Source organism: Sprattus sprattus (genome assembly GCF_963457725.1).
Source record: "Sprattus sprattus genome assembly, chromosome: 7".
In the NCBI taxonomy this organism is placed as follows: Eukaryota; Metazoa; Chordata; class Actinopteri; order Clupeiformes; family Clupeidae; genus Sprattus; species Sprattus sprattus.
Window position 1 is genome coordinate 6038253 of NC_137926.1, and position 25944 is coordinate 6064196.

General features: G+C 42.3%; 3 protein-coding genes across 3 annotated transcripts in view; 2 read left to right on the forward strand and 1 right to left on the reverse strand.

Annotated features, from left to right (window-relative positions):
• Positions 1–2872: 2872 nt before the first annotated feature.
• LOC308368024 (lysozyme g-like) lies at positions 2873–3998 on the reverse strand. Its single transcript, XM_080842066.1, has 3 exons — positions 3829–3998; positions 3612–3744; positions 2873–3046 (listed from the first exon to the last, which is right to left on the reverse strand). Exons 1-3 carry the CDS (start codon positions 3985–3987, stop codon positions 2892–2894), a joined length of 447 nt encoding a protein of 148 aa, XP_080698192.1. The 5' UTR covers positions 3988–3998; the 3' UTR covers positions 2873–2891.
• A 7032-nt stretch (positions 3999–11030) lies between these two features.
• ppp6c (protein phosphatase 6, catalytic subunit) lies at positions 11031–16862 on the forward strand. Its single transcript, XM_080841839.1, has 7 exons — positions 11031–11119; positions 12329–12424; positions 12529–12594; positions 13286–13427; positions 13677–13756; positions 14232–14441; positions 15708–16862. Exons 1-7 carry the CDS (start codon positions 11045–11047, stop codon positions 15954–15956), a joined length of 918 nt encoding a protein of 305 aa, XP_080697965.1. The 5' UTR covers positions 11031–11044; the 3' UTR covers positions 15957–16862.
• A 333-nt stretch (positions 16863–17195) lies between these two features.
• Positions 17196–25944, forward strand: part of scai (suppressor of cancer cell invasion) — a gene marked incomplete at its 3' end in the record, with an annotated part of 40737 nt that continues 31988 nt past the window's right edge. Inside the window, exons 1-2 of the mRNA XM_080842168.1 lie at positions 17196–17353; positions 18134–18227. The remainder of the gene's footprint in view (positions 17354–18133; positions 18228–25944) is intronic.

Sequence of the window (25944 nt, forward strand, 5' to 3'; positions counted from 1 at the left end):
ACCTTAGCCTTACTTAGTAGTGTCAGGATAATGTATTTGACCTCGCTCAATATCCCTTTTAACTGCAATAACTTAATAACGCTGTGGGTGTCACACGTTTCATCTCATGTCATATCAAGAACACTACGCCTTCTCCCACTAACTATTAAAGAGATTTCATATATGTCATAGCTGAGAGTAATTATGTGATTATTTGGAACATTGGCGGCCTCTGGTGGGCAAAAAGACAATATAATGGACTTATTATTTGTGTTCACATGTGCCTTTGTTTTCCTTGTGTGCCCACACCTGTTTCCCATTGTGTGCCCTCACCTGTTTCCCATTGTGTGCCCTCACCTATTTCCCATTGTGTGCCCTATCCTGTGTCGCATTGTGCAAATGCCATCTGTCACAATTAGCCAGGGTATAAATACCTTGCTAATCTCTCTGGACCTTATCAGGTCGTTAGTTAGTCTTTCTACAAGACATGCAGCCCTCTGATGCACTCGGTGCCTCTAGCGCTGGCTAGTTTTGGGTTGGTGTCTCGCTGCGGTTCTCAAGCCGCTTTTGTGTCTCGTTGCGGTTCTTAGCCCCTTTTGCCTTCTCAAAGTCTTCCTGAGGTAGCTATTGTTCAGGTCTGCCTGAAAGCTGCATTTTGTATATTATTTTGTTTATGGCTTTTGCCCTGTTCCAGATCTTTTGTGTTTTTGGAGTTTTCACTGTGTAGGTATCTTTTGTGTGATTAGATTTCCACCTTTGGAAAATAAAAAGAAACTAAGTTTGAAACGAAATCTCGCGATTGGGTCCTCACTAGCACACTTGGCTAAAAGGCTGGTTCCCAGATCCAGTGACTTGGGTTCAATCCCTGAGCAAGCCTGTCAAATTATTATGGCATTAACAATAGTCATAACAATAACAACAATGTGCCTGCATATTTTGTTGAGTTGTTGACACCTTTACTGTGAACTGTCAAGCTTGCAGGCGACCCGTGGATAGATGGAGAGATGGATGGACAGAGTAAAGGATGGAAGTGACAAAAAGCATCTGGACAGACAGAGCTGTCTGTCTGTGTTTTTCACTCTGTCGTCATCCTGTTGGTTCATTTTTCCAGCCACAGGGTAGTCTGTTGTTGCACCACTTCACATACTATATCACAGCTTCCAGCAACTTTCCCAGGTCAGGGAAACAGGCTCACGCATCGCATAATGGCTCCAATGTAAGATGATCATTGTCCATTATTTCAACATAGCGCGCACACACCAACAGTATATAAACCATAACACCCCCTACACCAAAAGTGTAAACTAACCTGACATAGTTAAAAACGGCATGATACGCTGTTGTGTAAGCTTCCAACTAAGAGCAAAAGCAGAGCAGTCATGTCATGCAGGTCATTGTAGTACATTTGACTAAGGTAGGAATGGCAAAACATAGGAAACATTGTATTGTTGTGGAGGGAGTTGTCATTTTCTCATGCTAACTTTTCCCCTTTGTGTGGTACAGCATAGTTACACAGACCTGAAGTCTTCTGTCTCAGGTTAAAAGCTTACTGAGTAGTGCACGCTGTTGTGGACAAAACTGGCAATTACAAGCTGTGGTGTGAACCAAATTCTTTCTCACAAATCTGGGACCGTATTCTCATAACATCCTAAGGCTAAACATTTGTCCTTACTAGCCGAGTTAAGAGAAACTCCTAAGAACAAGGGGTGTGTCAGTACAAATTTTTTTTTAAATACAAATTTACAAAGCATTTCATAATATATTAAATATTTAAAGGACCACCTGAGGTAAAGTTTAATGGTTAAAAGGAGTACTCAGCCAGTAAAACATTTGTATAATGTCTTTCCAAACTGAGGAAGTAACCCCAGTGATGTCATCAGGGTTATCTCTTCCTGGGCTTGAGGCAGGGAAGGTCTAATGAAAGACACTATAGTTGCATTATGGGAATTGTAGGATCCAGTGTTTTTTGAGCTTGACCAATATTAGGGTCTGAAAGTCAGGATATCTCAACCTGCTTTGCTAAATTGATGGAGTACTCTTTTAATGATATCAAATATATCAAGCTGACAAATGGTTCATCTTTGTGTTGCCTCTGATCTGCTTCAAAAGGTGTAACGACTTACGATTCATATAACAACAGGTATAACAAGAGCAGTATGCAGGAACTCTTACGCCTGCTAACAAAGATGCTAGAGGGTATTATGTGTGTACCTGTGCCCACTTGGCATGTAGTGGAAAGACATGATTCAGGATTATGTATACTGGACTGATAGCTTTATTGATGCACTGATAAAGGCTGCAAATAACAGCCACCATATCAGACATTGTAGTTACTTTGCTGCAGAAATGCAACTGTCCACTTTATGATCATTATGATCATGCTAAGTCATCACCGTTTTAATCGCATGGAAAAATGTGTAATTTGCTGCACAGTCGGGAAGACAATCACAAGATACTGTGTCATATTTTTGAGGTTCATTCTGGATTCTCAGGTAGTGAGAACAAATGAAAAGTAAGTGTTGTCTAATTCTACTTCATGTCAAGGCTATTTGCTGTTTAAATTGAACTTTAACTGGGAATGGGGCAGCTCTCAGAGTTAATACTGTAGCGATCTCAGTCAGTACGCGGAGATGGGTTACTTCAATGATGACTTTATTGTATAACATCATGGCCGTTATAACACCGGCTGCTGACACGTCAATTACTGTGGCTGATCTACACAGAACAAGGAGCACAAAAAAGCTCAACAACAAGTGACAAGTTCCCTCATCAAGGTGTCCCCGCAACCCGGCTACTCTGCCAGCCCCCCGCAGTGCATGGCAACCTGTGCATGGCAACCTGTGCATGAGCTGAAGCGGCTGATCGAGCGCAAGAACACAGGCACACAGACAATCCAATGAAAATTGAACACATTACATCAATACACACCACGAGCCATTATACCCATTATTCTTAAAGTACTCAGCCCTGGCAAGGACATCAGCGGAGTAGTCCCCCCCTGTAGTGTGAGCGTCCACGTTGTTGTAATCCATTTTTTCAATACCCATGTTGTAGGCAGCCAGGCCTCCTGAAGCAGAAAGAAAATTATTTGAAAGGTGCAGAAAAAAGCGGTGAGGTGTGGTTGTTTTCACAGTTGACATCCATTCAAAACATTTCACGTTCTGAAATCCAACTAATATAGTTTGTTTCATGGTTTTTTTGACGTAACCTCCAGAGCAGCTAGAGGTCGGCTGTGACACAATTTCAGGGAGCTAACCAATCAGAACAGAGTGAGCTTTTCGGGAGGGGGGCTTAAATAGACAGGAGCTAAAATAGCCTGTTTCAGACAGAGGCTGAACTGAGAGGCTATAAAGCTCTATTTGCCGGTATAAAGGTGTCCTGTCTGAATAATTTAAGTAATGCTGTATACACAAAAATTCTACACACAGCGGCTTTTAATTTATTCAATTAAATAATACTGGTGGATTTGCAATTTTAGGATTTCAAAGTAATTGCTTTGCAGAGTTATTTTGAAACAATGTTTTGATGTTGGTAATTTTACACTAATACCACTTACTTGCACTTCAACGATAGACAACATTGTTTTACACCTTAAAGACACATAGGCAACTCTTCAGATGGATGATCTTTACCTTCCAGTGATTGCTCATCGCTCCAACCTTTTTGCTTGAAGCAATGGTAGAAGCCTTGTAGAATCCTAATTCCTTGCTCAATATGTTCCTGGCTGTCCCACGCACCCCGAGGTTTGTGCCAGCGTTTATCAATCTAGGAACCATAAATAAGACATTATTATCAGAGAGGTGGATGCAGAGAGTGGGTTGGACAGAGACTTGTGTGTGGACCACAGACCTGCATTAGTCCCCAGGCGTTCCCATGGTCTCCCCAGCCATCTTTAAGACCTGCCGCTGTGCCTGCGCGGCTCTCTCTGGAGATGATGCCAGCCACGACAGAAGGACAGACGTTATATTTCTTAGCAGCCGATTTAATGATGTCCTTGTATTCCTCCATGTCATCAAGATCCTCCTTAGCGTATTGAGTGTATCTAGACACTGCAGAGGAAATTAAAGTTTCTATTAATTTAACTTCATCATGTAAAATGTTCATGGCTGTGCCACATCATTTAGTATCAGACAAGTGTCTAATTTCAAAAACATTCTCTTTCATTTACCAGGATAACCCAGTCAGTATCAATACTGCTTTCCAGGGAGTACATAATTAAGTACACTACGTCTACAGCAGTGCTTTAAGCTAAATGCTAATGTCAGCATGGTCACAATGATAATGCTAACATGCTGATGTAAATCATGTAAAATGTTTACAGGGTTCACCATCTTAGTCTATTAGCACTGAACACAAAGTACAGCTGAGGATGATGGGAATGAAAGTACTGGACAAATGAAAGTTTTGATCTGATGATGTTGCTAGATGAAAAGTTAAGGGATCACCAGTTATTACAACTCATCCAGAGGGGAACATCTGTATCAGTGGGTTAGCTTAGCTGACCACAAACACTGAAAACAGGGGGAAACAGCTCTTTTTCTCTTCACAGAAACAACTATGCCTACCAGCACCTCAAAAGATCAATGATCAACACCTTATATCTTTGTTTGTTTAATCTGCACAAGCGTAATCCTATATGTAAAAATGAGAAGTTGTATTTTCACAGGCCTGGCTGTTATGTGGGGGGGTATTTATTGGTCAGGCGCAGTGACTTAAAACCTACTGTATAACTTCTCAGTTGGTAGAGATCAGACATCTCAACATCGCCCAGCTACAATGGTTACGCACCAATTACATCAGTATTAACAATTGAACAATGTCATATGTGATACTATCATCACAGGGTACATTTTGATGCAGAATTCGTATTTTGCTAATAATGTTTTTCTACTTTTATCTGTCAGCTGTGGTTTTCCAGTGGTTCATACTAGACTCAAAATCAAACGCACCACTGGTTTTGTGCACAGCGTTTCACTTGATGTTGCCCAATAAGAATTCATCAAAGACACTGGTGTCTAAATCCGCATTGACAGGGACATTGGCGGCCTAAGCTATGTTTGCCCTTTTTCACCTGAAACAGGCACCACCCTCCCAAGGGCCCCCGACTAACATGTAAGAATTGAGCATTTCCCCCACTTAAAATATTTAATGGTGAGCTAAGGTTACTTCATTCAAAGATGACAAACTGGACATTGCTTTAAAGCTAACCACCGGCTTTAATTGCAGTTAGAAACTCACCATAAACAGTAGGCAGGTAATTTCTTTGAACACTTCTAACTAATGCAAACTAGTAAATTCTCAACCTAAAGCAAATACACATAATTAAATAATCTCTATAAGCGTGCAAATAAATGAGGGTAAACAACATATTGAAATATTTATAATAATTCTACTTTTTCCCCTCGCCTCTGCTCTCTGAGTTTCACACACACGGAGCAGAGCAGAGGAGACAAAGCAAAAATGTAATTCTTTCAGTTTTTAATTGTTTGGAATTTTTGTATGTTGAGCTGTTCATGATGCTGAAAGTACACATAATGGATTTAAGTTGAATTCCGAAAATATACCCTTACAAAAAAAAAAAAAAACTTGAAACCGGCCCCCATATGCTTAAGGCCGCCACTGGACCTTAAAGATGCGGTAGACTTAGGCGGTATCAGCTGTGGCAGTGGGGGCACTGTGGCCGCAGGGCATATCATTTTTGATAACTGAACTGAAATTCCTGCCCTGCACACACACACACACACACACATTACGGTGGTTAACAAAGCGACATTTAAAAACAAACAAAGTGTACTCACTGTTCTCTGTTGCTCTTCTGGAAGCTTTGGTGATGTGTCTGACTCCTGGGTTTATATAGGCTAGTGAACTCTTTCCTACACAAGCTAAGCACTGCCCATCAAACCAGAGGGCAGGCTGACGTGCATCACGTGGTTTATCAGAAACGGGGGTCCAGCAAGGAAATAACCCAACGTTTGTATGTTTAGTCAAAACGAAAGGAAGGAAACGAAAGTGTATCTAGGGTTTGGCAGATGGAAGTTTCTCGTAGTCACAAGACGTTTACAGGAAAATGTTGACTTACTTTAAACAGCAGAGTGGATTTAATATTGGCGCCTTACCGTGCGTTTGTTACAAAAACTTTTGTGACAAGCCCCATTGGGCTCGTCAGCTCTTTCTATTTGGTTTATGAGTCAGTTCTGTCCAAAACAGTTGCGTTTCAGTTTCGGTTTCATTATTTCAACGTGAATGAGAGGGAGCACAAGAACTGAGCGTCTAGCAGCGATTATCATATCATAGGGCCTCATTTATAAAACGTACTTACGCACAGAACTGATCTTAGACTGTGCGTGCGATCAAATCAACGTACAAATTACAGAGTAGAGATTACAGAGAACAGATTCATAAAAACTGTCTTAGACTAGAAAAGGACGTATCTCTACTACGTCTGGTTTCAGTTCGTGTAAGTACATTTCCTTGCGGCAATACTGGAGTACTGCAGGAATTCAGGACTCTCCGAGCGCCAACACGCAGTTTCATCATCATCATCGTCAGCACCACCGTCACCATTTGGGCTAATGGTGAAAGGCCAAATTAATGTTTCGCTCAATAAAATCAAATAAACTACTCGAACAATTCAATTCTGGAGAGCGTTTATTGTGACCGAACTTTGTGAATTAAATGATTATGTCGAGAAACTTTGCGGTGTTCCTGCTTTCTTGCCTAGCCGGTTTGTTACACTTGTTTATGGAGTAAAATGACATGAATAAAATGTCACTTGAGCTTGTATTTAGATGTATATGATATGGATATTTACTTTTTTATTTAGTTTGCACTGATGACGTTTAAGCATTATTATTAAAAGAAAGGAGAACAGAAAAAAATACAAGAAAAATACAAGAAGGACAGAAAGACAATCTGAAGGGGGATGAAAAGGTGAGTCATACCTGATGAATCAAAGTTGTTTAATGTGATGTTGCATCTAACACACAATTACATTTATACCTTAAGTTTCAGCCCATATGATTAAATTAAGGACGCACAGTATGTGCATATCAAACAAAGGTTTGACCCTGAAATATTCTGGGGTAAAGATAACCCAACATTGACATGGTTGTTTTTCTTAGGTTATGTCATGCAGGTAATTGTAGTAAATTTCACTAAGGGAGGAAAGTGCCAAAATTTGAAAAGTGTTGTTGTGGAGGGAGTTGTCATTTACTCATGCTAATGTTTCCCCTTTGTGTGGTACAACATTGTTACACAGACCTGAAGTCTTCTGTCTCAGATTAAAATCTAACATTGAGTGAGTACACCCTGTTTTGGACAAAACTAGAAATGACAAGCTGAGGTGTGATTTTGATGACGGGTGAGTTAATAAATAAGGATCCAATGTACCAAAATATTAAAACACCAAAGAGGATGGTATATATGTATATTGTATAATAGATGAAATATTGGAAGGGCCACCCTGCAGATTTTACACAAGGTAAAGTTTACTTGTTAAGAGGAGTACTACTCATATACAATATATTATACAATATATATATATATATATATTGTATAATATATGAAATATTTAAAGGGCCAACCTGCTTTCCAAACTGATACAGTAACTGATGTCATCAGGGTGATTTCAGCCTGGGCTTGAGGCAGGGAGGGTCTAATAAAAGGCAGGACTGCTCAATGACTGTCAGGAGGCTGGCTTGAGAGCAAGGTGTTTCCCTGTGGAGGTTGGATGCAGAAGATTTGCAGCCCGTTCCTTGGCCAGAGCCTTCAGTAGTTTAGGCATCGAGGGTGAGAGAAAGAGGAGAGCCATGTGCAGTACCACCGATGCAGCAGAGAGGGCCTCAAGATGGCTGAGCCATGAAGTCGTGCTATCTCCTGTTTCAACTGAAACGGGCCCCACCCTCCAAAGGGGCCCCCGACTAACATGTAAGAATTGAGCAATGCCCTTAAAATATATAATAGTGAGCGGTGGTTAGTTCATTCAAAGATGACAAACTGGACATTGCTTCAAAGCTAACCAAAGCTGCTTTAATTGCAGTTAGAAACTCACCATAAACAGTGGGCAGGTAATTTCTTTGAACACTTCTTACTAAAGCAAACTAGTACATTCTCAACCTAAAGCAAATACACATAATTAAACCACCAGCTTTAATTGCAGTTAGAAACTCAGCATAAACAGCTAAACAGTAGGCCGGTCATTTATTTCACTAGGAACACTAGGAACTTAAAACTAATGCAAACTAATATATCTCAAACTAAAGCAAATGCACATAAGGTATAAGCTGTGGCCGCAGGGGCAGGGCGTATCATTTATTGATGACCATAAGGCCAAACTGAAATTCCAGCCCTGCACACACAAATTACTGTGACTAAGTGACATTTAAAAAAAACAAACAGAGTGCTCTCACTATTCTGTTTTGCTCTTCTGGACGCTTTGGTGACGTATCAGACTCCTTGGTTTACACAGTGAACTCTTATCTCCATTAGCCGCGGCACTGCCCATCAAACCAGAGGGCAGGCTGACGTGCATGACGTGGTTTATCAGAAACAGTGGTCCAGTTGGGAAAGATCTAATGTTTTTTAGTCAAAACGAAAGGAACAAAACGAAAGTTTATCTATTTAGGGTTTGGCTGATGGAAGTTTTCCAAGACTTTTACAGGAAAATGTTGACTTACTTTAAGCAGCAGAAGCCTAAGCACAGACAGTGGGACTGTTTTATATTGGCGCCGTACTGTGCGTCAAGTTAACAAAAGCTTGTTTCTGGAGTAAAATTACATGAATACTATTTAATTTGTATTCAGGTGTATATGATATGGATATTTAATGGATGTTTAATTTGCACTGATGTCCTAGTATTAATTTGCACTAAAAAAGGAGATCAATGAGTTCATCTGTGTCAGTCAGCTTGTTAATTCAGATCTCTGAAAATGAAAATGAAAAGAAAAATGCCACAGTGACACGTCAACTTTTATGAGTTTTTATTTATTGATTGATTTATTTGACCTGTTGATTGAAGGGTTTTATTACAAGAAGACTTTGAACTGCAGTCTTTACATACAAGAACACTTTGAACTGCAGCTGAAGTCAACCCACCCCCCCACCCTGCAAACTAGCAAAGTCATGCCATCTAGAATGACACAAACCTCGATATTTCAAAGCAGGCGTGTCCCACCTCGCTAACAGGAAGTCCACATAGTAGTTAACATCAGCTGAAAAACCTCAAATTCAAAAACACTAACTAATTCTAGTCTGCTTTGTAGCTGGCATTCAGTATCTACTGATTTAAAAACCATCCCAGTTTCAAACAACACAAGCTTTAACTGTAATTCTTAGCAAAGCACTAGAGTTCAAATACACCATGCTGTGTATACTCCAGGCATGAAAACGGGTCAGGGGTGAAAAAGGTGAGGAGGATATTACCCCTCTAGGGGGGTCTGGGGGCATTTCATACACAATTGTAACACAATGCGCCTCACAGTAGGAAAGAAAGGGAAAAAAAAGGGGGGGGGGGGGTTACAAATACTTGTAAAGAGACATAGATAGATAAATAAGTAAACGTTCCATAAATGTAAACTAGATACATTTTACATGATAACAGGGCATCACATGGCGACAGGGCATCACATAACGCATGTCAGCAGGGCATCACATGACAACATGGCATATTTTAAAGCGTCAATCTGATGCAGTTTGAGATGCTTTTTTTCCAACCTGGGTAGAGCTGGAGAAACTTAGCTTCAGCCCTGAGTCACAAATGATTTTGGCCTCCTTACTTAGTATTATGCAAGCCATTTCATGCCAGCCTGTCACTGGGTCTATCATTTACAGTGTATGAGGCACAATGTGGTAAGGGCACCACAAATGGCTTAATGCATAGCGCCCATGAGAGATGCCGTAACTTGTCTACTCTTCCATCCATGATTGACAGCCAATACAATGTTATGTAATTCAGATTTCAATACATTTTATTGGCAAGGCCCTTCGCGTTAATATTTCCATGCACTTGTATCATCCAGTTATTCAACATAATAAATCAGCGGCGAAAAAAACAATACAATCATATATTCTTTAGAAGTACTAAATGATGCAAAATCTCTTTTCATTTATGGAATTCTTGTCAAGAAAATATGATTATATTGTTTTTTTTGCCGCTGATTTATTATGTTGAATAACTGGATATCAATATATATTTAAATATATGTTAAGCTCCTATTAAATCATCCGTCTATCTACTTCCAGTGGCACTTGCTCTTGACTGCTTTGCCTCATAGCTTGGCGACTTGGCCTTTTTGAGCAGAGATCACCTTTCTTGTCACCAAAGTGCTTATCATGTCAGTGCTCAGGGTTGCTCTGTATTGGGTCTTGTTTATGGTAACGAGACTGAAAATCGTCATCTGACGTCCTGATTTGTTTTATACCTGCAAGGCTTGTAGGTTGACTGGCTGCAATAGTAGGAATTATTTGCTACGTTAACAGCCTGTAGTCAAACACCTTTGCAATGGTCACTTTGCACCAACAGAGCGATTCAAAGTTAGAACAGGGAGACTCCGTGGCGTTTGAGTTAATGTAGCTAAATGAGCTTACTCCATCAGTTATTCACACCGTAGCTGTCTCGTAACCAGCAAATCACATCATATGCTTGCTAACGTTTTTATACAAATGTATCTGAAGGTTTTAACCCTTGAAATGAATCATCTCGTTAAGTTACCGAACACATGTTTTAACGTTTTATATGCTTACATTACGGTCACACACTAAAATGCGTCCAGCAGGGATTCCGAAATTGTCCGGGATTTTGCCTCGTCGGATATTAGTGTTTCTCTGGGTCTTTCACAAATTAGTTATTACGTCTTTACACGTTTTGGAAACTGTATCTAAATACGATCATTTTGAGCCTTTGATATGATATTTACAATCTGGCAACACTGCCGCCACTGAATATGACTAATGACAATACTTTTTCTTCCGGATTGAAGTGAAATTTCAATGGCTTCGCCGAATCTTTCAAGAGGCAATGACGTAACAGCACTTCCTTTTTGCTTCAGCAGAAGTTGTTGTTCTTAAAATGGCGCCGTTAGACTTGGATAAATATGTCGAGATTGCTCGGCAATGCAAATATCTTCCAGAGAACGATTTAAAGGTAAGCACGAATGTAAACGGTAAACTTGTACGATATGTTCTGTACATCTTGAGATCAGTACATTGTGGTCAAAAATCAGAATATGTCTGCCCGACTGGCTGTACTGTTTCCTGCCAAGCAAATGTTAGCTTTAGCTGCCGTTAACTAGCTAAGATATGTTAGCTATTTTAGCTTTTCGGTAAACGTAGCTTTCTAGGCGGCTTGCAAAAAACACTTTACGCGTGGAACCGTTATAGGTGTCCATTGATCTTGGTGTAATTTAAGTCAGATGACGTATATAGCTAACGTAATTAAGAGAAAGACAACTTTTGAATCAGGTTGTTTAAAACGATGAACTGCGAGTGTAACTAGCGATAACTGATCAGCAATTCACAGCGATACACCTGGGTAAGCCGGGCCGGTGAGGCATGGCTTGTGGGTTGCCCTTCATCACCGAGAGCGAACGTATCGTTATTTCTAGCGTATTCAAGATACATGTGGAAGTTTGATTAGTATCTTATATTACCTGCCGGCCATCAAAGATCATGACAGCAGTGCTACCTTAGCTAACGATATTCAAATGGAGACGTTATTTTTAACGTTAGCTAGTTAACTTCTCTTTCTAGATAGGTAACCAACGCCTAAACTATCCAACGTTATGTGGCTTATCCTTATTGCTTAAGTTAGGCCTTTGAATCACTACGCAAACAGTCTTGCTTGACAACCTGAATGAATGCCTAATCTTGTACACAGTAGTCTGCTAACGTCACCTAGCTTTATAGTTTGGGCTTTAGGCCTTAGTAATCTGAAAGTTGTCGTAGGTAATTCCTGATCTTTTTGAGCTCAAACACCTTCCTTTTAAATGACTTAACGAACTGAGAGAAAGAGAAGTCATTGGCAAATTAACGTTAATCTTACTTTAGTTCACAAACTTAAATGTCAGATTGCTAAGCACACTACTGTATTTGAAAACCAGACAGTGCCCTATCACTTGCTCTGCATAGGGTAAAACCCCCTGATTCCTGAACATTAATCTCAGTTCTTCTTTTAGTTTTGGTAATGGGTGATAGAAGTAGTGAATGACCACCAATGCACCAAATAAATACCAAATGTGATGCTTCAGTTGTGCACACACTATGTAATCATAATGTTGATGATGTAAACATTGCATAAACATTGAATCACAATGTTGAAAGTGATAACAATTCTGCATATATTTTTTTTTTACAGAGATTGTGTGATTATGTGTGTGACCTTTTACTAGAGGAGTCAAATGTACAGCCTGTCTCCACTCCGGTAACTGTATGTGGAGACATCCATGGACAGGTGAGTCCTGAAACCTAATGAATTTGATCAACTACAGGAAATCCTGTCAGTACTGTATGTTGATTGTAACCTACTGTTTTGTGTTTCCCCCCCAACCCCATCAGTTTTATGACCTATGTGAACTCTTCAGAACTGGAGGGCAGGTTCCAGACACAAACTATATATTTATGGTAAGAAATGTAAATGATTGATATGAAGGTGACCATTTTCCTTGCATTTCCGTCATCGTATGGTTGGGGATTTTAGGCCTTGATGTGATGCTGCGTTTGGAAATGATTAATGTGGCTCTATAATTACCAATCGCAACAAAATTGACTTTATGAGTAAGGGTAAATGTGAAGTGAAATTTTGTAAAGTTTAGTAGAACGATAATCGTCCAACCACCAACATGAATTTAACTTCACACCACAAACATTGGGCTGTTTTGGCTGTGACCTTGGTAGAAGAGGATGCCACTCAATTGTGGAACCAAAAGCAAACTAGTCCTCCTCTTTTGATTACTTAGGCCTAGTCTATGTTCTTGTGACTCTGTATTAAGGCTCAAGCAACCTTAAATGTGATTGTTTGGCCTCAGTTGCTGACATTTTACTCATTTTGACCATTGAAAACACTACAAAACATGGGGTCAAAGGAAGACAGAGCTGCACTAACACAGTAATTATTACTGTACTGTCTAGAGTTACAGTGTTTTCTCTAAGTTTACTATGAAGTATGTCTTAACATAATCAAACTGCATCTGTTCCTGTTCATTTATTCCAGTTCTGACAGAAATAAAATAACAGACTACCACCTGTAAATGCTAGAGTTCACCTCACTACCCATTTTCCAAGGCCTGAGACTGTACTACTTTTGTTTATGCAGGGAGATTTTGTGGACAGGGGTTACTACAGTTTGGAGACCTTCACATATCTGCTAGCATTAAAAGCTAAGTGGCCAGACCGCATCACACTGCTGCGGGGCAACCACGAGAGCAGGCAGATCACACAGGTGTATGGATTCTACGGTAAGTTCTGCATAGCATGTCCCAATGTTACAGCACAGTTCTCCATTTACATTCTGCGCCAGTAAGCATAGATGATATGACCCTTGATATTTGATGAAGACGCATCGTCTCCTTGTGGTTGCCCTCAACTTCCATCTAACTTCCATATGCTTCATGATGTAATTGTGATAGTAATTAAGTTCTATTTATTGAAGTAAAGTATTGAAGTATGAACTTTAAAGGTGGTTAAGGGCTCTTCCCTCCTTTCAGATGAGTGCCAAACTAAGTATGGAAATGCAAATGCATGGCGATACTGCACAAAGGTGTTTGACATGCTGACAGTGGCAGCTGTAAGTACAGCTTCATCTCCATACATTTATTTAAACATTTTAATTCTAATGATTTATTGACCTTAGGGCCTGTATTATTGTCCCAAAGAACATTAATTTAACATGATCCCAAACTTTTATATTTATAATTTTCACTTGAAGTTTGGTCAAACATGAATTTAAGTATTGAAAACTGAATGAGGTTTAGTAGAAAATCTGACGTGTCATAAAATTGTTAGTATTTATTCGTTTTTAACACCAGAGTGTGCGTCATCTTAGCTGCTATCATTTCAAGACGCTGTGGCGCTGAGCATACTTTGATTCTGTTCCCATGAATGTTTGGTCAAACTTGAATTAAGTAATGAGGCTAAGTAGAAATCTGACCAGACATAAAATTGTTAGTATTTATTCGTTTTTAACACCAGAGCTTGCGTCATCTTAGCTGCTAACTGTGTCGCTGAGCAGACTTTGACCCTGTTCCCATTTCTCGCTGCAGTTGATAGACGAGCAGATTCTCTGCGTGCATGGAGGCCTCTCCCCCGACATCAAGACCCTTGACCAGATCCGCACCATAGAGCGCAACCAAGAGATCCCCCACAAGGGGGCGTTCTGTGACCTGGTGTGGTCCGACCCAGAGGATGTGGACACCTGGGCCATCAGCCCCAGAGGTGCTGGCTGGCTGTTTGGTGCCAAAGTCACCAATGAGGTAAGGCTTACTGGCTGTTTGTAGTTTACAAAGCCTACCTATTCATCGACGAAAATGAAAGTAAAGTTAATAATATAACAATAAAAATGATATGTATATTATAGTATAATGTTTTTTGTTGTTGTTAAGAAAATAGATCAGAATTAGTTTAAACACACTTTAAAGCAACAATTTGCCCCCATTTGAAAGTATACTTTTAATGAGGTAACCAGTTTTGGTATCCCCTCAAATTAATTTTGATGGTGTATGGTTCAGGGTTCCCACGGGTCATGGAATTTCTGGAATATCATGGAATTTCATAAAAGTTTTTTCAGACCTGGAAAGTCATGGAATTTTACCATTTTGCATGCACAGTCCTGGAATATCATGGAATTTTCTTAACAGTTGTGTAGAAGCAAAACTCGTGTGCATTTTGTTGCTTTACTTTTTAGTTTTGTGTACAACTTTGTTTCATACACTTTGCAAATCTGACGGAATATGCACAGTAAAGTTAGTGGTCTGATGAACATCAATTTAAAAGTTGATGTTAGCAAACCACCAATCATGGACTGTTGTCTTTTTTAGCCAGCTATACGGTCTGGTGTTTAGCCAGCTATACGGTCTGGTGTGTTCATGAACGCTTCGACAGTGCTTCAGTGGTGACGTTGGTGGTGTCAGTCACAAATATTGGCATTGGTTTTGTTTGGCAAATCTCAAATTTCAGCCAAGAAGGGTGGTTGTTTTTGACATTTAAAGTTAAGTTTTACATATCTGGTTGTGTAAAGCTTCGTATAGACAAAGAACAGCTCTAGGGGTGAATATAATCTTCAGTTTTTACACTTTTTAACATTTCTTTTTACAGAAGTGGTCATGGAAATTCAGTTTTTTGGGTCTGGAAAGTCATGGAAAATCATGGAATTTTATATTTGACTTCGAGTGGGAACCCTGATGGTTATGTGAAGGACAGATGAAGTCATCCCCACCAGTCTTCAATGTAGTTCTGTTTTCCGGACATGAACACCCTGCGAAAACACAAGTGCTTGTTAGTTTGCTAGATCAAGACCAAAACTCCGTACATAGCATAGTGATATGGAAAGTTATGCAGTTAAGCACTGGTGTGGTGTTTATTGATACAACACTACCCATGTAGGTTATATTGTGGCATGTAGGCTTATTGAAGCATTTTTTTCCAGTTTACTGGCCTCTACAATGCTTCATTGTCGCTTTCATCAGGAACTAGATATAGTTTTCTAAATTCTCACTCTGTCTCCCCCCCCACCTCCCCAGTTTGTTCACATCAACAACCTGAAGCTGATCTGTCGAGCACATCAGTTGGTCCACGAGGGCTACAAGTTCATGTTTGACGAGAAGCTGGTGACCGTGTGGTCGGCGCCCAACTACTGCTACCGCTGCGGAAACATCGCCTCCATCATGGTGTTCAAGGACGTCAACACGAGAGAGCCCAAGCTGTTCCGTGCTGTGCCCGATTCGGAGAGGGTCATACCACCCAGAACAACGACCCCTTACTTCCTCTGAGCACAAGAGTCATGGTTCCTCCCCGCTGTCTCCATCCTTCCTACAACCACCAGTTCTTCTGCTTTTCTTTTGTTCCTCTCCTTTTTTTTTTTTTTCTATCCAATATTTTTAAGTGTTCATCATTCTCTTGATTGAGCTTAATTTTATCGCCCTTTATCTTCCTCACCTCTGTTACGTGTGTGGGGGGGAAGGTATGGATATAGTGACTTTTCCTGTAGGTAGAAATCACATTTTACATGCCCATATACATACCATATGAAATGCCTCTTAAACTGTAAGATAAAGATGGTGCAGAGCATCCCCCCCATATATGAGAGGTTAAATGCTCTAGAAGTCATGACCTCGGTGAATACCTAAATCCAACCACATTTTGTAATGTGACTTAAGTGATATAAATAATGATTTGTAAATGGAGAACTGGACATTGATCTGGTCAAATCTTTATTTGGCCTGTGGGTTGTTTTTCTTTTCTTTTCTTTCTTTCTTTCTTTCTTTCTTTTTTTTTAATGTATTCCTACATTGGTATGTCTGAGTGAGGTAGTACACCAGAGAACCATACTGGACTACAAAATGATGAGAGGCACTAGGAACACCCCGGCCAAAGGTTTGGTTGTGTTAACACATGTCCATTACAGAGGAATTCCAAACTCTCTTTTTTTTGGTAGTGCAGTACTATCTCCATTTTATTTTTCTCAAAAACAGACACTCTTGTGTCGGTGGACTCTCCTGTTGCTTTACTGAAAACGGAACAGGGTTGTCAGGTAGGAGGGCGAACAGTCTCGGGGAAGGAAGGCAGTGATTATTTTGTACATTGAAATAATTGTATTGATTTTTCTTTTTTCGCAGATTTATTGTATTTTATTATTGTAGAGACTGCAACCCACCTACCATTAAATATTGAAATAAAAACGCCTTTATTATTAACTTAACTTCTGTGTTGAGAAATTATATTGATTCATCATTCTTGAAGACAAGTGAGGTGCTTCTGTATCAAGTGATGGATCATTTAGTTCTTGGCCACTAGGTGGCGGAATCATAAAAGAAAAGTAGTTAGCCATGCCCCTTACAGCAGCGACCAATCGCAGTATTTCCAAGATGTGATTGACACAGTAGACAACGAATGGGCTAATTCGCACGTCATCCTCCGAGAGGGAGTGGATGAACGTCATCAAGTTCGGGTGCAAGACACAGCTACTCAATGGACGAAGCCTGGCTGGACGCGACTACACTAGTCTTCAAATGTACCACCGACCGTTCTTGTGCACTACTGGGGAGGGTTGACATTGCTAGTTCTAAATGACGATGCGACATTGTATTGGACACTCTGACTTAATTGGGCTCACATTAACATAGCTAGCGTTTTGCTCCACCTGGATACGGTCTCCCAGAGGACTACGGTGAGACACAAAACACAGGTATCTAGCCAGAGTATATGCTAGCTAGTTAGCCGCCCAGAGTAGTGATAACTTGACAGGTATCTTAATTCACGGTAGCTAGTAGTGATGGTTAGCTGTTGATTAGCTCGTTTATTGTACTGATAGCCAACATTAACAGTATATTGGTGATAGACAGAACTGACAAACTGACTCGCTGTACTTCTGGACATTAACGTTACTGAATGTCTTTATATACTTGCATTATATATAATACTTAATTACATGGTCGGACAAGCGTAATACATGGTAATTCACGTTATCTTATCTGTCATTCAGAAAATACCATTGTTAGCCAACGGAAATCTCATGTTTTACCGAAGCCCCATCAATACTCCTTTACAGCGTACCATACCGGTCTGGTACCTTAAACGTTAACAGCAGATGAGTTACACGTAACTCAGCATCACTGCAGATTGTACAGAAATCATCCTTACGTCTTTCTATAGACGTATCATAGTGAAATGTATCATCACTCCTGGCTCCAAACTAAGTGAAGGAAGTAACGATAGATGTTAGTGTGCGTGTTCCCATGCATTGGTTGCCCATTCGTGGGGGTCTGACAGTAGCAGGCAATCGTGCACAGGGTCGGTCTTGACATGAATGGCTAGCTAGCTTTCCTAGCGGTAAAGATGTGCATAGCTTGCTAGTTTCGCAGCATTATGCCCATACTCATTTTTTCCCAACGCGTATTCTTTTTTCTATCAATGTAGTTAGTCTAGCCCTTCAATGTCTATCTTTCAGCAGAAGTCAGCGAGCGGTCAGTAGCCTGGACTGGTATCATTGCATCCATCCCCGAAAGTGACGCGACCAAATAGACCCAAGCAGCTGAAAGGCGGTAAGTAATTTTGAATTACTTGCATCCAGTCATATATATAAGGTGGCACATTAATGTGCAACATGACAGCGGGTGTCGTTGCAACGTTTGTTTTGACCAGTAATGTAACAAAAAAGCGGGTTAATTAACGTGTTAAGAGCAACGGTAATGTAGGTGTAGACAAGGCGATCGACCCTGTCAAAACCACCGTGCGTTTGACCACCACGTTTCATTTATAAAACCAGCATTATGGATACCTACGGTAGTATTCGCTTGTCAATTCATGCAACAACCGCGGTTACAAGAACCTGGGAACGGGTAGCCGGATAACTGAACAATAGCCATGACATATGACTGGGATCTTGTATCCGTTTAATTGAGTTGCGATCGGGGTTTGAATACAGGTGCGTCCCAGTAAGGTTTCGAATAAAAACTATTACGCATCAGTATGAGATGTGTAACAATTTTCCAGTGATCGAAACATGACAGCAGCACGGTACCCCACCCAAAATAATCCCGGCAGTTGTAGTGTTATTCGGGACTAGGCTACGTCCCCTTTTGCACGAAATACCACCAGAACCGAGATGTCTTCTTTTGGTTGACGAGCCTTTCAACGCATAAGCGATGTGTTCATTCAGCCGAGTCAAGGAGAATAGTGACCTTCCGGCAGTCTTTGCATCGAAAGTCGTTGTTTTTCAATGTTTGATAAGAACATTGTATAATGAAGAGTAAATGTCCTCGTTTTAATAGCTACGATTTGCTATTGTGCTGCTGTGAATATCATAATATAAAAATGATTTTATTGTGTATTCACTAACTGTTGAAATTAGGTAGTGTCAGGCTATTCTTTCATCTCTGTGAGAGAAGATATCTACCATTAGGAGTCTGTGCCAGACATACTGGAGCAATACACTGATTCTGATTCATGCTGTTGTAATTGTGGGACAAATAGCTGTAAATTCACATACAAGAACTGCTGCCGGCATCTTAGAACCTCAGTGTGTGTGCACCTGTGCATGCGTGTGTGTGTGCGTGTGTGTGCGTGTGTGCGTGTGTGTGTGTGTGGTTATCCCTGAATGGGTTAGATAATCACACCACCAGGTTGTAGTCAGCCACTCTCAAGCTTGCTTGGAATGACGTCACCTCTCCTTATAAGGGGAGAAGTTCATAGAATAATAGTGAGTGGATGTAACAAAAGGTGTATTTCTTTTTTTGATATCACAGTCTCTGCCTGTCTGTCAACCCAAACACAACTGCGTTTCCTGTCCATTAGAGCTACTCAGAGCGCTCGCTCTTGTTTCCCTTCAGCATCACTCTTGGCAGTGACCTTGGCCATCATGTAGCCTCCGCTTTTGTCTGTTTCTGTCCTGAGTGGGTTTGTTTCTGTGGACAGCCTGTGTGTGTGTGTGTGTGTGTGTGTGTGTGTGTGTGTGTGTGTGTGTGTCCGTGGGCAGTGTGTGTGTGTGTGTGTGTGTGTGTGTGTGTGTGGGCAGCCTTTGTGTGTGTGTTTGTGTGTGTGTGTGTGTGTGTGTGTCCGTGGGCAGCCTGTGTGTGTGTGTGTGTGTGTGTGTGTGTGTGTGTGTGTGTGGGCAGCCTTTGTGTGTGTGTGTTTGTGTGTGTGTGTGTGTGTGTGTGTGTGTGTGTGTGTGTGTGTGTGTCCGTGGGCAGCGCGTGTGTGTGTGTGTGTGTCATCTCACATGCTTCTCGGGACAAGCCCGTAGGTGGAGATGCAAGTTGCCCCACCGCCGGCCAGGCAGCTCCCTCCTGTGTGTTGCAACTCGTTAGTCCTCTCAACGTCATACTGGACGTCATATTTCTAAAAAGGAAAAGTCTGTGTATCTTTGGCTTTTTTGCACACAATGTGTGTCATCGATAGAGCTGTGTTCTGAGCATGAGTTGACTCATGGCTTTGAGTTTGTGTGTTTGTTTGTTTGTTTGTTTGTTTCTTTCACTGTGTAACGATCTGAGTGGGTGGAGGAGGAGGTGGGGGGTGTCCCAGAGGGGGGTGAGGTGCCGAGGAGTGTAAACATGCTGCGAAGAGGGGGGGGGGGGGGGCGATTTGAGATCCCCTGTCTGCACCTCTGATTTAATGAGAATCTCCCTCCTTACCAACCACTTAGTCATCGTGTTCTTGAGGTTTGAGGTGTTTGTTAAGGTTAGGCCCTGCATGTTCTCATCCTCCAGTACTTCCTGACATTTGCCTTCATTCAGCCTGCCCTTTTTCTTTTCTTCTCTCCTCATCTTCTTCATAGCTGGAGTATCTACCCTACCTCAGTTTGTTGGCTGCCTAATGCTAAATTCTCAAGGTGTTGCTGATTGAAATTGAAAAAAAAAAATCAGAACCCTGAATAATGTGTACCACAACGCTGGGAGACGTGATGTGCAGGAGGATATGGGAAATGGGCAGTCTAACAGGCTATAAGATAAGCTTCTAACAGAGTCAGTAATTAAGATAAGCTTATAAACTTAAAACAGAATCGTGAGGTTTAAGACCCTTCAGTCGCACGGTTGGCGGGAGAGCATGTTGCCGTGAGTGCCTCCGCTCTGCCCTTTTAGTTTCTCATCATCTCTGACCCCCTTCTCCCAGCCCCCATGACCAATCACCAGCCTTCGCTTGTGTCACACGGTGAATCCCATCTGAACGCACAGTGCCGTGGACCACCGGCGGCAATCTGTTAGCCACTGTTCCCTCATGCAGAAGCGTCTCTTGGCCCCGAAGGATCCTCCTGTTCCTCGTGGACCTGCGCTGCCACGCCATCTGCTCCCAGTGGTCCTCCCACCACCTCGTCTCAGTCCAAAGCACCAGTGACACAGCCAACCAGTCAGCTGATCCACACGGCTACAATCATGCTCATAAACAATGCCTTTTAAAGCTGCATTCTTTTGCATGAAAGGTGCTATATAAATACAGTTTTATTATTATTGTTATTATTATTTTGCATATGCACAGAAATCTATTGCCATAACAACATAGGTGATGTACATCCAGGCTGATTTGGGATTTGGGGAGCAATCTAGTGTTACCGTGGTGCCTGCCATAACTTGATGGAGAAAATGTGAATCCCCTCGTATTTTTCATTGTTGGGAAGTAAACCATTTGCACTGACCTAGATGATCCATCTGCAGACATGTATATTTGTCTGGTCCTTGAGATTATAATCTGTGTCAAAAACTGCATGCTGCTCTTGTCCAAAATCACCACGTCTACATTTCTGAGATTTTTTCTCTTTCACCAGGATTGTGTTTCTCAACAAACATGGTCTGATGATGGACCGATCCACCCATCAAAGCTTTATGTTCATTAAAAAAATATGGGACTGCTCTCCTCTCCGATAGATGCGTCTGGGCTCTGTGTGGAAGATGGTTAGTGCTTCTGCTTTGGTTGTTAAGGGCCTAAGCAAGATGTTCTGTCATTCTGTTGAAAAGGCCTCAAGATATATCAGGGCTGGATTAAGGTCTCAGCTGTGTGAACAGTTAGTTAGAGTAAACTAACCCATCACCCAGCACAGACACTGCATCATCAGCCAAAGGACAGGCAGCAAGCTTGCAACAAAATCATTCTGTGTGTGTGTGTGTGTGTGTGTGCGTGTGTGTGTGTCTGTGTGTGTATGCAGTGTGAGCATGTGCTTCTCTCTGTGTGTATCCACCATTCCTTAAATAATTCACTTCTTCAAAGCCACTTTGAGATGGGATGCAGGTAGTGCATGATGCTTCACTAGACGTCTGCTTTTCTTAAACGCAGCGAAAAGTGTCCTTGGCCGCCAGTACTGAATCGAGGCGATCTGATTTCAAGTTAAGTGTTTTTAAAAAACATATTCCCGGTCAGTAATTACGCTGGCGGTAAACACGCGTCCTGGGCCGCAGCCAGCTGCCGTGATTGACGACGACTTCAGACAATCAAATAAAAAAGCAGTGGCATGAATATCTGCTCCGTGTAGTCATCTGCGTGTCGGGCCAAAAGGTCCTTATCTGATTAAAAGAATGGATGTCTTTCCTGACCCATAATGGTAATAAGATCTTGTAAGTATTGACCCCCCCGCTTCTAACGCACACCGGTCCACAGGGAGTCGCTGGCTGACGCTGTAATTTCTCTCCGTTGGAGTGGGTGTATGTTCTGGCGTGTGTTGACATAATAGTGACTGCTTATCTGCTATTAACAGTCGGTCTGGTTCCCCAGCGCTTGAGTTGGCAATGCCGATTGTTAATGATCTAGTTCTTTGTCTGGCTTTGGTTTGTAGGGATTGTGTGCGCTGCCGTGATAGGCCGTATTCTGTATAGTGTCATATTCTCGAGCAGAATACTTATTTCATGTGGTTTCCTACAAAGAGTTAACCAGTCATTAACCAGGACTAGTTTGAGTTAAGCAGATGTGTTTTACAGTGCATTGTTGGTGAGCTTTGTTTCAGTTTTCGGATAGAGCATCCATATTATGGAGAATATACAGTGACCTTGTCTTCCTGGAATCAAACCAGCATTGTTGCATGTGTTAGCATCACACAGAAACACACACACACACACACACACACACAGAAACACACGGGCACACATACACACACACACACACACACACACACACATACCCACACACACACACACACTATCATGCATGTCTTCTGCAGTTCCCCTGCCGCTGTGCAGATGTGTAGCTCATGCATTTTTATAGAGGGAGGGAGAGAGAGAGAGAGAGAGAGAGAGAGAGTAAGTGGGTCAGGCTCACTGAAGCCATATATACCAGCACGTCCAGGCGAAGTATAGATGGGTTTTCTAATGTGTGTGTGTGTGTGTGTGTGTGTGTGTGTGTGTGTGTGTGTGTGTCTCTCTGGCTGTGGTTTAGAAGAATTAAGCAGATTGCTGAGACGTTGGCTGCTCCTCATTGTGCAAGAGTGCATGTTTATGTGTGCGGGAGCGTCCGTGTGTAAATCTATCATCAGCCATTTCCCGCCTCGATGCCCACTGACCGCCACCAGTGGCAGCTCCATCCACTCACTCCGTGTGTGTGTGTGTATGTGTGTGTGTGTGTGTGTGTGTGTGTGTGTGTGAGTGCTCCATCCACTCACTCCATCCATCTCCATGTGGGGAGTGGGGGGTGGACGGGGGTGTCAAGTGAAGATGTCCACCACACAGTAACAACGTAGAGAAAATGGATTTATTTGTGCGGGTCTGTGTGTGTAAGGGTGAGTGTGTGCAAATAGATTTGTGTGAGTGTGAGTGTGAGTGTGTGTGTGTGTGTGTGTGTGTGTGTGTGTGTGTGTGTGGTGTGTGTGTGTGTGTGTGTGTGTGTGTGTGTGTGTGTGTGTGTGGTGTGTGTGTGTGTGTGTGTGTGTGTGTGTGTGTGTGTGTGTGTGTGTGTGCTACAATGGCAGAAGGCATATGTTTGGGTGGGGGTAAAGGGCTGTGTGTATATGAGCATTAGTGTCTTTCAGTATTTGGGAACTGATAGAGGCTAGTACCTCTGCTCTATTCCCTCTCTGTCCTCTCCTGCTCTTCCCCTGGCTGCTGTTTCTCCTTCTCCTGCTTGTGATGGCCTCCCCTGGCTGCTGTTTCTCCTTCTCTTGCTTGTGATGGCCCATCCCCTTCCCATGGCCATTTCAATTACTGCCTCCTTACGAGCTCAAAATGGAACACTTTAAATCTACATGTTGAAATTGACCAGTGTATTGATCAGAGGAGAGAGTCGTTGTGGCCCTCCCGCTCTCTCTCTCTGTAAGCCACTGAAAGCCACTGAAAGCTGATCCTCTCTGCTGGCTTTAGCAGAAGGCTTGGGCAGACCAACAGGATGGAGCATCCAAGTAGAAACAGTAAAGCAATACACTAAATGCTGATATAAATAAATTATTAAATAATTACATTTAAGTTGTAGATATACACGCTTTATACTTTAACATATGCGATAATAGCAAAAAGCATGATTGGGGTACAAGAGACTTTGGAGGTCACCTTCCCTAAAAAGGAATCATTGTAACATTCCCAAAAAAGGAATAACTGTAACATTCCCGAAAAAAAGGAATCATTGTGACATTCCCTAAAAAAGGAATCATTGTAACATTCCCTAAAAAAGGGAATCTTTGTTACATTACTGAAATAAAGGAATCTTTGTAACATTCCTGAAGAAAGGAATCATTGTAACATTCCCTAAAAAAATGAATCTTTTTTACATTACTAAAAAAAGGAATCTTTGACATCTTTGAAATATTCCCCAAAAAAGAAATCTTTGTAACATTCCCCAAAAAAGGATTTTTTTTTTTACATCACCGAAACAAGGGAATCGTTGGGCACAGATGTCCAACGATTCCCTTGTTTCGGTGATGTAACAAAGATTCCTTTTTGCTGCGCTCCCCACGTCTACCTTCTGTTGCCATAGCTTTTTTATTTCCAGTCCACCGTGGTTGTAGAGGCTGTCGAGGTTGGAGACTGTTGAATCACAACTTCATAACCTTGTCATTGCCTTAGCCAATGTTCCCTTCCTCATATGTGAGACCACCCCCCTTACATGCTCATGGGCATAAATAAGTCATGGCTCTCACGGCGGTGTAAGCCTGTTTTCCAGCGGTGGTGAGCCCCTTAGACAACTGACAGGTAAGGGATATTAGCGCAGAGCTCTGCTAGTAATGACTGCCATCAGTGTTGTGTGGGAGCTAATGGAAGCTGAAGCGCATGTGTGGAAACACATAGAGCCTAAGCACTTTACATGCTGAGCCTCCTGCTCTAAGCTCCTCCTGATCTGAGCCTCCTGCTCTCAGCCTCCTCCTGCTCTCAGCCTCCTGCTCTCAGCCTCCTGCTCTCAGCCTCCTCCTGATCACAGCCTCCTGCTCTCAGCCTCCTGCTCTCAGCCTCCTGCTCTGAGCTCCTCCTGCTCTCAGCCTCCTGCTCTGAGCTCCTCCTGCTCTCAGCCTCCTGATCACAGCCTCCTGCTCTCAGCCTCCTGCTCACAGCCTCCTCCTGATCACAGCCTCCTGCTCTCAGCCTCCTGCTCACAGCCTCCTCCTGATCACAGCCTCCTGCTCACAGCCTCCTGCTCTGAGCTCCTCCTGCTCACAGCCTCCTGATCACAGCCTCCTGCTCACAGCCTCCTGATCACAGCCTCCTGCTCTGAGCTCCTCTTGCTCTCAGCCTCCTGATCTCAGCCTCCTGCTCTCAGCCTCCTGATCTGAGCTCCTCCTGATCTGAGCTCCTCCTGATCTGAGCTCCTCCTGCTCTCAGCCTCCTGATCACAGCCTCCTGCTCTGAGCTCCTCTTGCTCTCAGCCTCCTGATCTCAGCCTCCTGCTCTCAGCCTCCTGATCTGAGCTCCTCCTGATCTGAGCTCCTCCTGATCTGAGCTCCTCCTGATCACAGCCTCCTGCTCTAAGCTCCTCCTGCTCTGAGCTCCTCCTGATCACAGCCTCCTGATCACAGCCTCCTGCTCTCAGCTCCTCCTGCTCTCAGCCTCCTGCTCTGAGCTCCTCCTGCTCTGAGCTCCTCCTGTTCTGAGCTCCTCCTGATCACAGCCTCCTGATCACAGCCTCCTGCTCTGAGCTCCTCCTGCTCTGAGCTCCTCCTGCTCTCAGCCTCCTGCTCTCAGCCTCCTGATTCCACTCTGAGAGAGAGAGAGAGAGAAGGGAGAGAGATGGGGAAAACAGGAAGAGAGAGAAAAAGGGAGAACTGAAAACTGAAGGAGAGAACGAGACAAGGTAGAGAAAGGGGGGGGGGTTCAGAGAGTGAGTGAGAGACAGGTTGAAGGGGGGGGAGGCTTTCAGAGA

Excerpts from the sequence above, each read along its gene's own strand:
- LOC308368024 (XM_080842066.1), bottom strand. The coding sequence starts at position 3,987 with ATGGAGGAATACAAGGACATCATTAAATCGGCTGCTAAGAAATATAAC. Across the intron at positions 3,745-3,828 it reads ACGCCTGGGGACTAATGCAG|ATTGATAAACGCTGGCACAA; the intron begins GTCTGTGGTCCA and ends TATGGTTCCTAG. Across the intron at positions 3,047-3,611 it reads CGATGAGCAATCACTGGAAG|GAGGCCTGGCTGCCTACAAC; the intron begins GTAAAGATCATC and ends TTTCTGCTTCAG.
- ppp6c (XM_080841839.1), top strand. The coding sequence starts at position 11,045 with ATGGCGCCGTTAGACTTGGATAAATATGTCGAGATTGCTCGGCAATGC. Across the intron at positions 12,425-12,528 it reads GTGGAGACATCCATGGACAG|TTTTATGACCTATGTGAACT; the intron begins GTGAGTCCTGAA and ends CAACCCCATCAG. Across the intron at positions 14,442-15,707 it reads GTGCCAAAGTCACCAATGAG|TTTGTTCACATCAACAACCT; the intron begins GTAAGGCTTACT and ends CCACCTCCCCAG.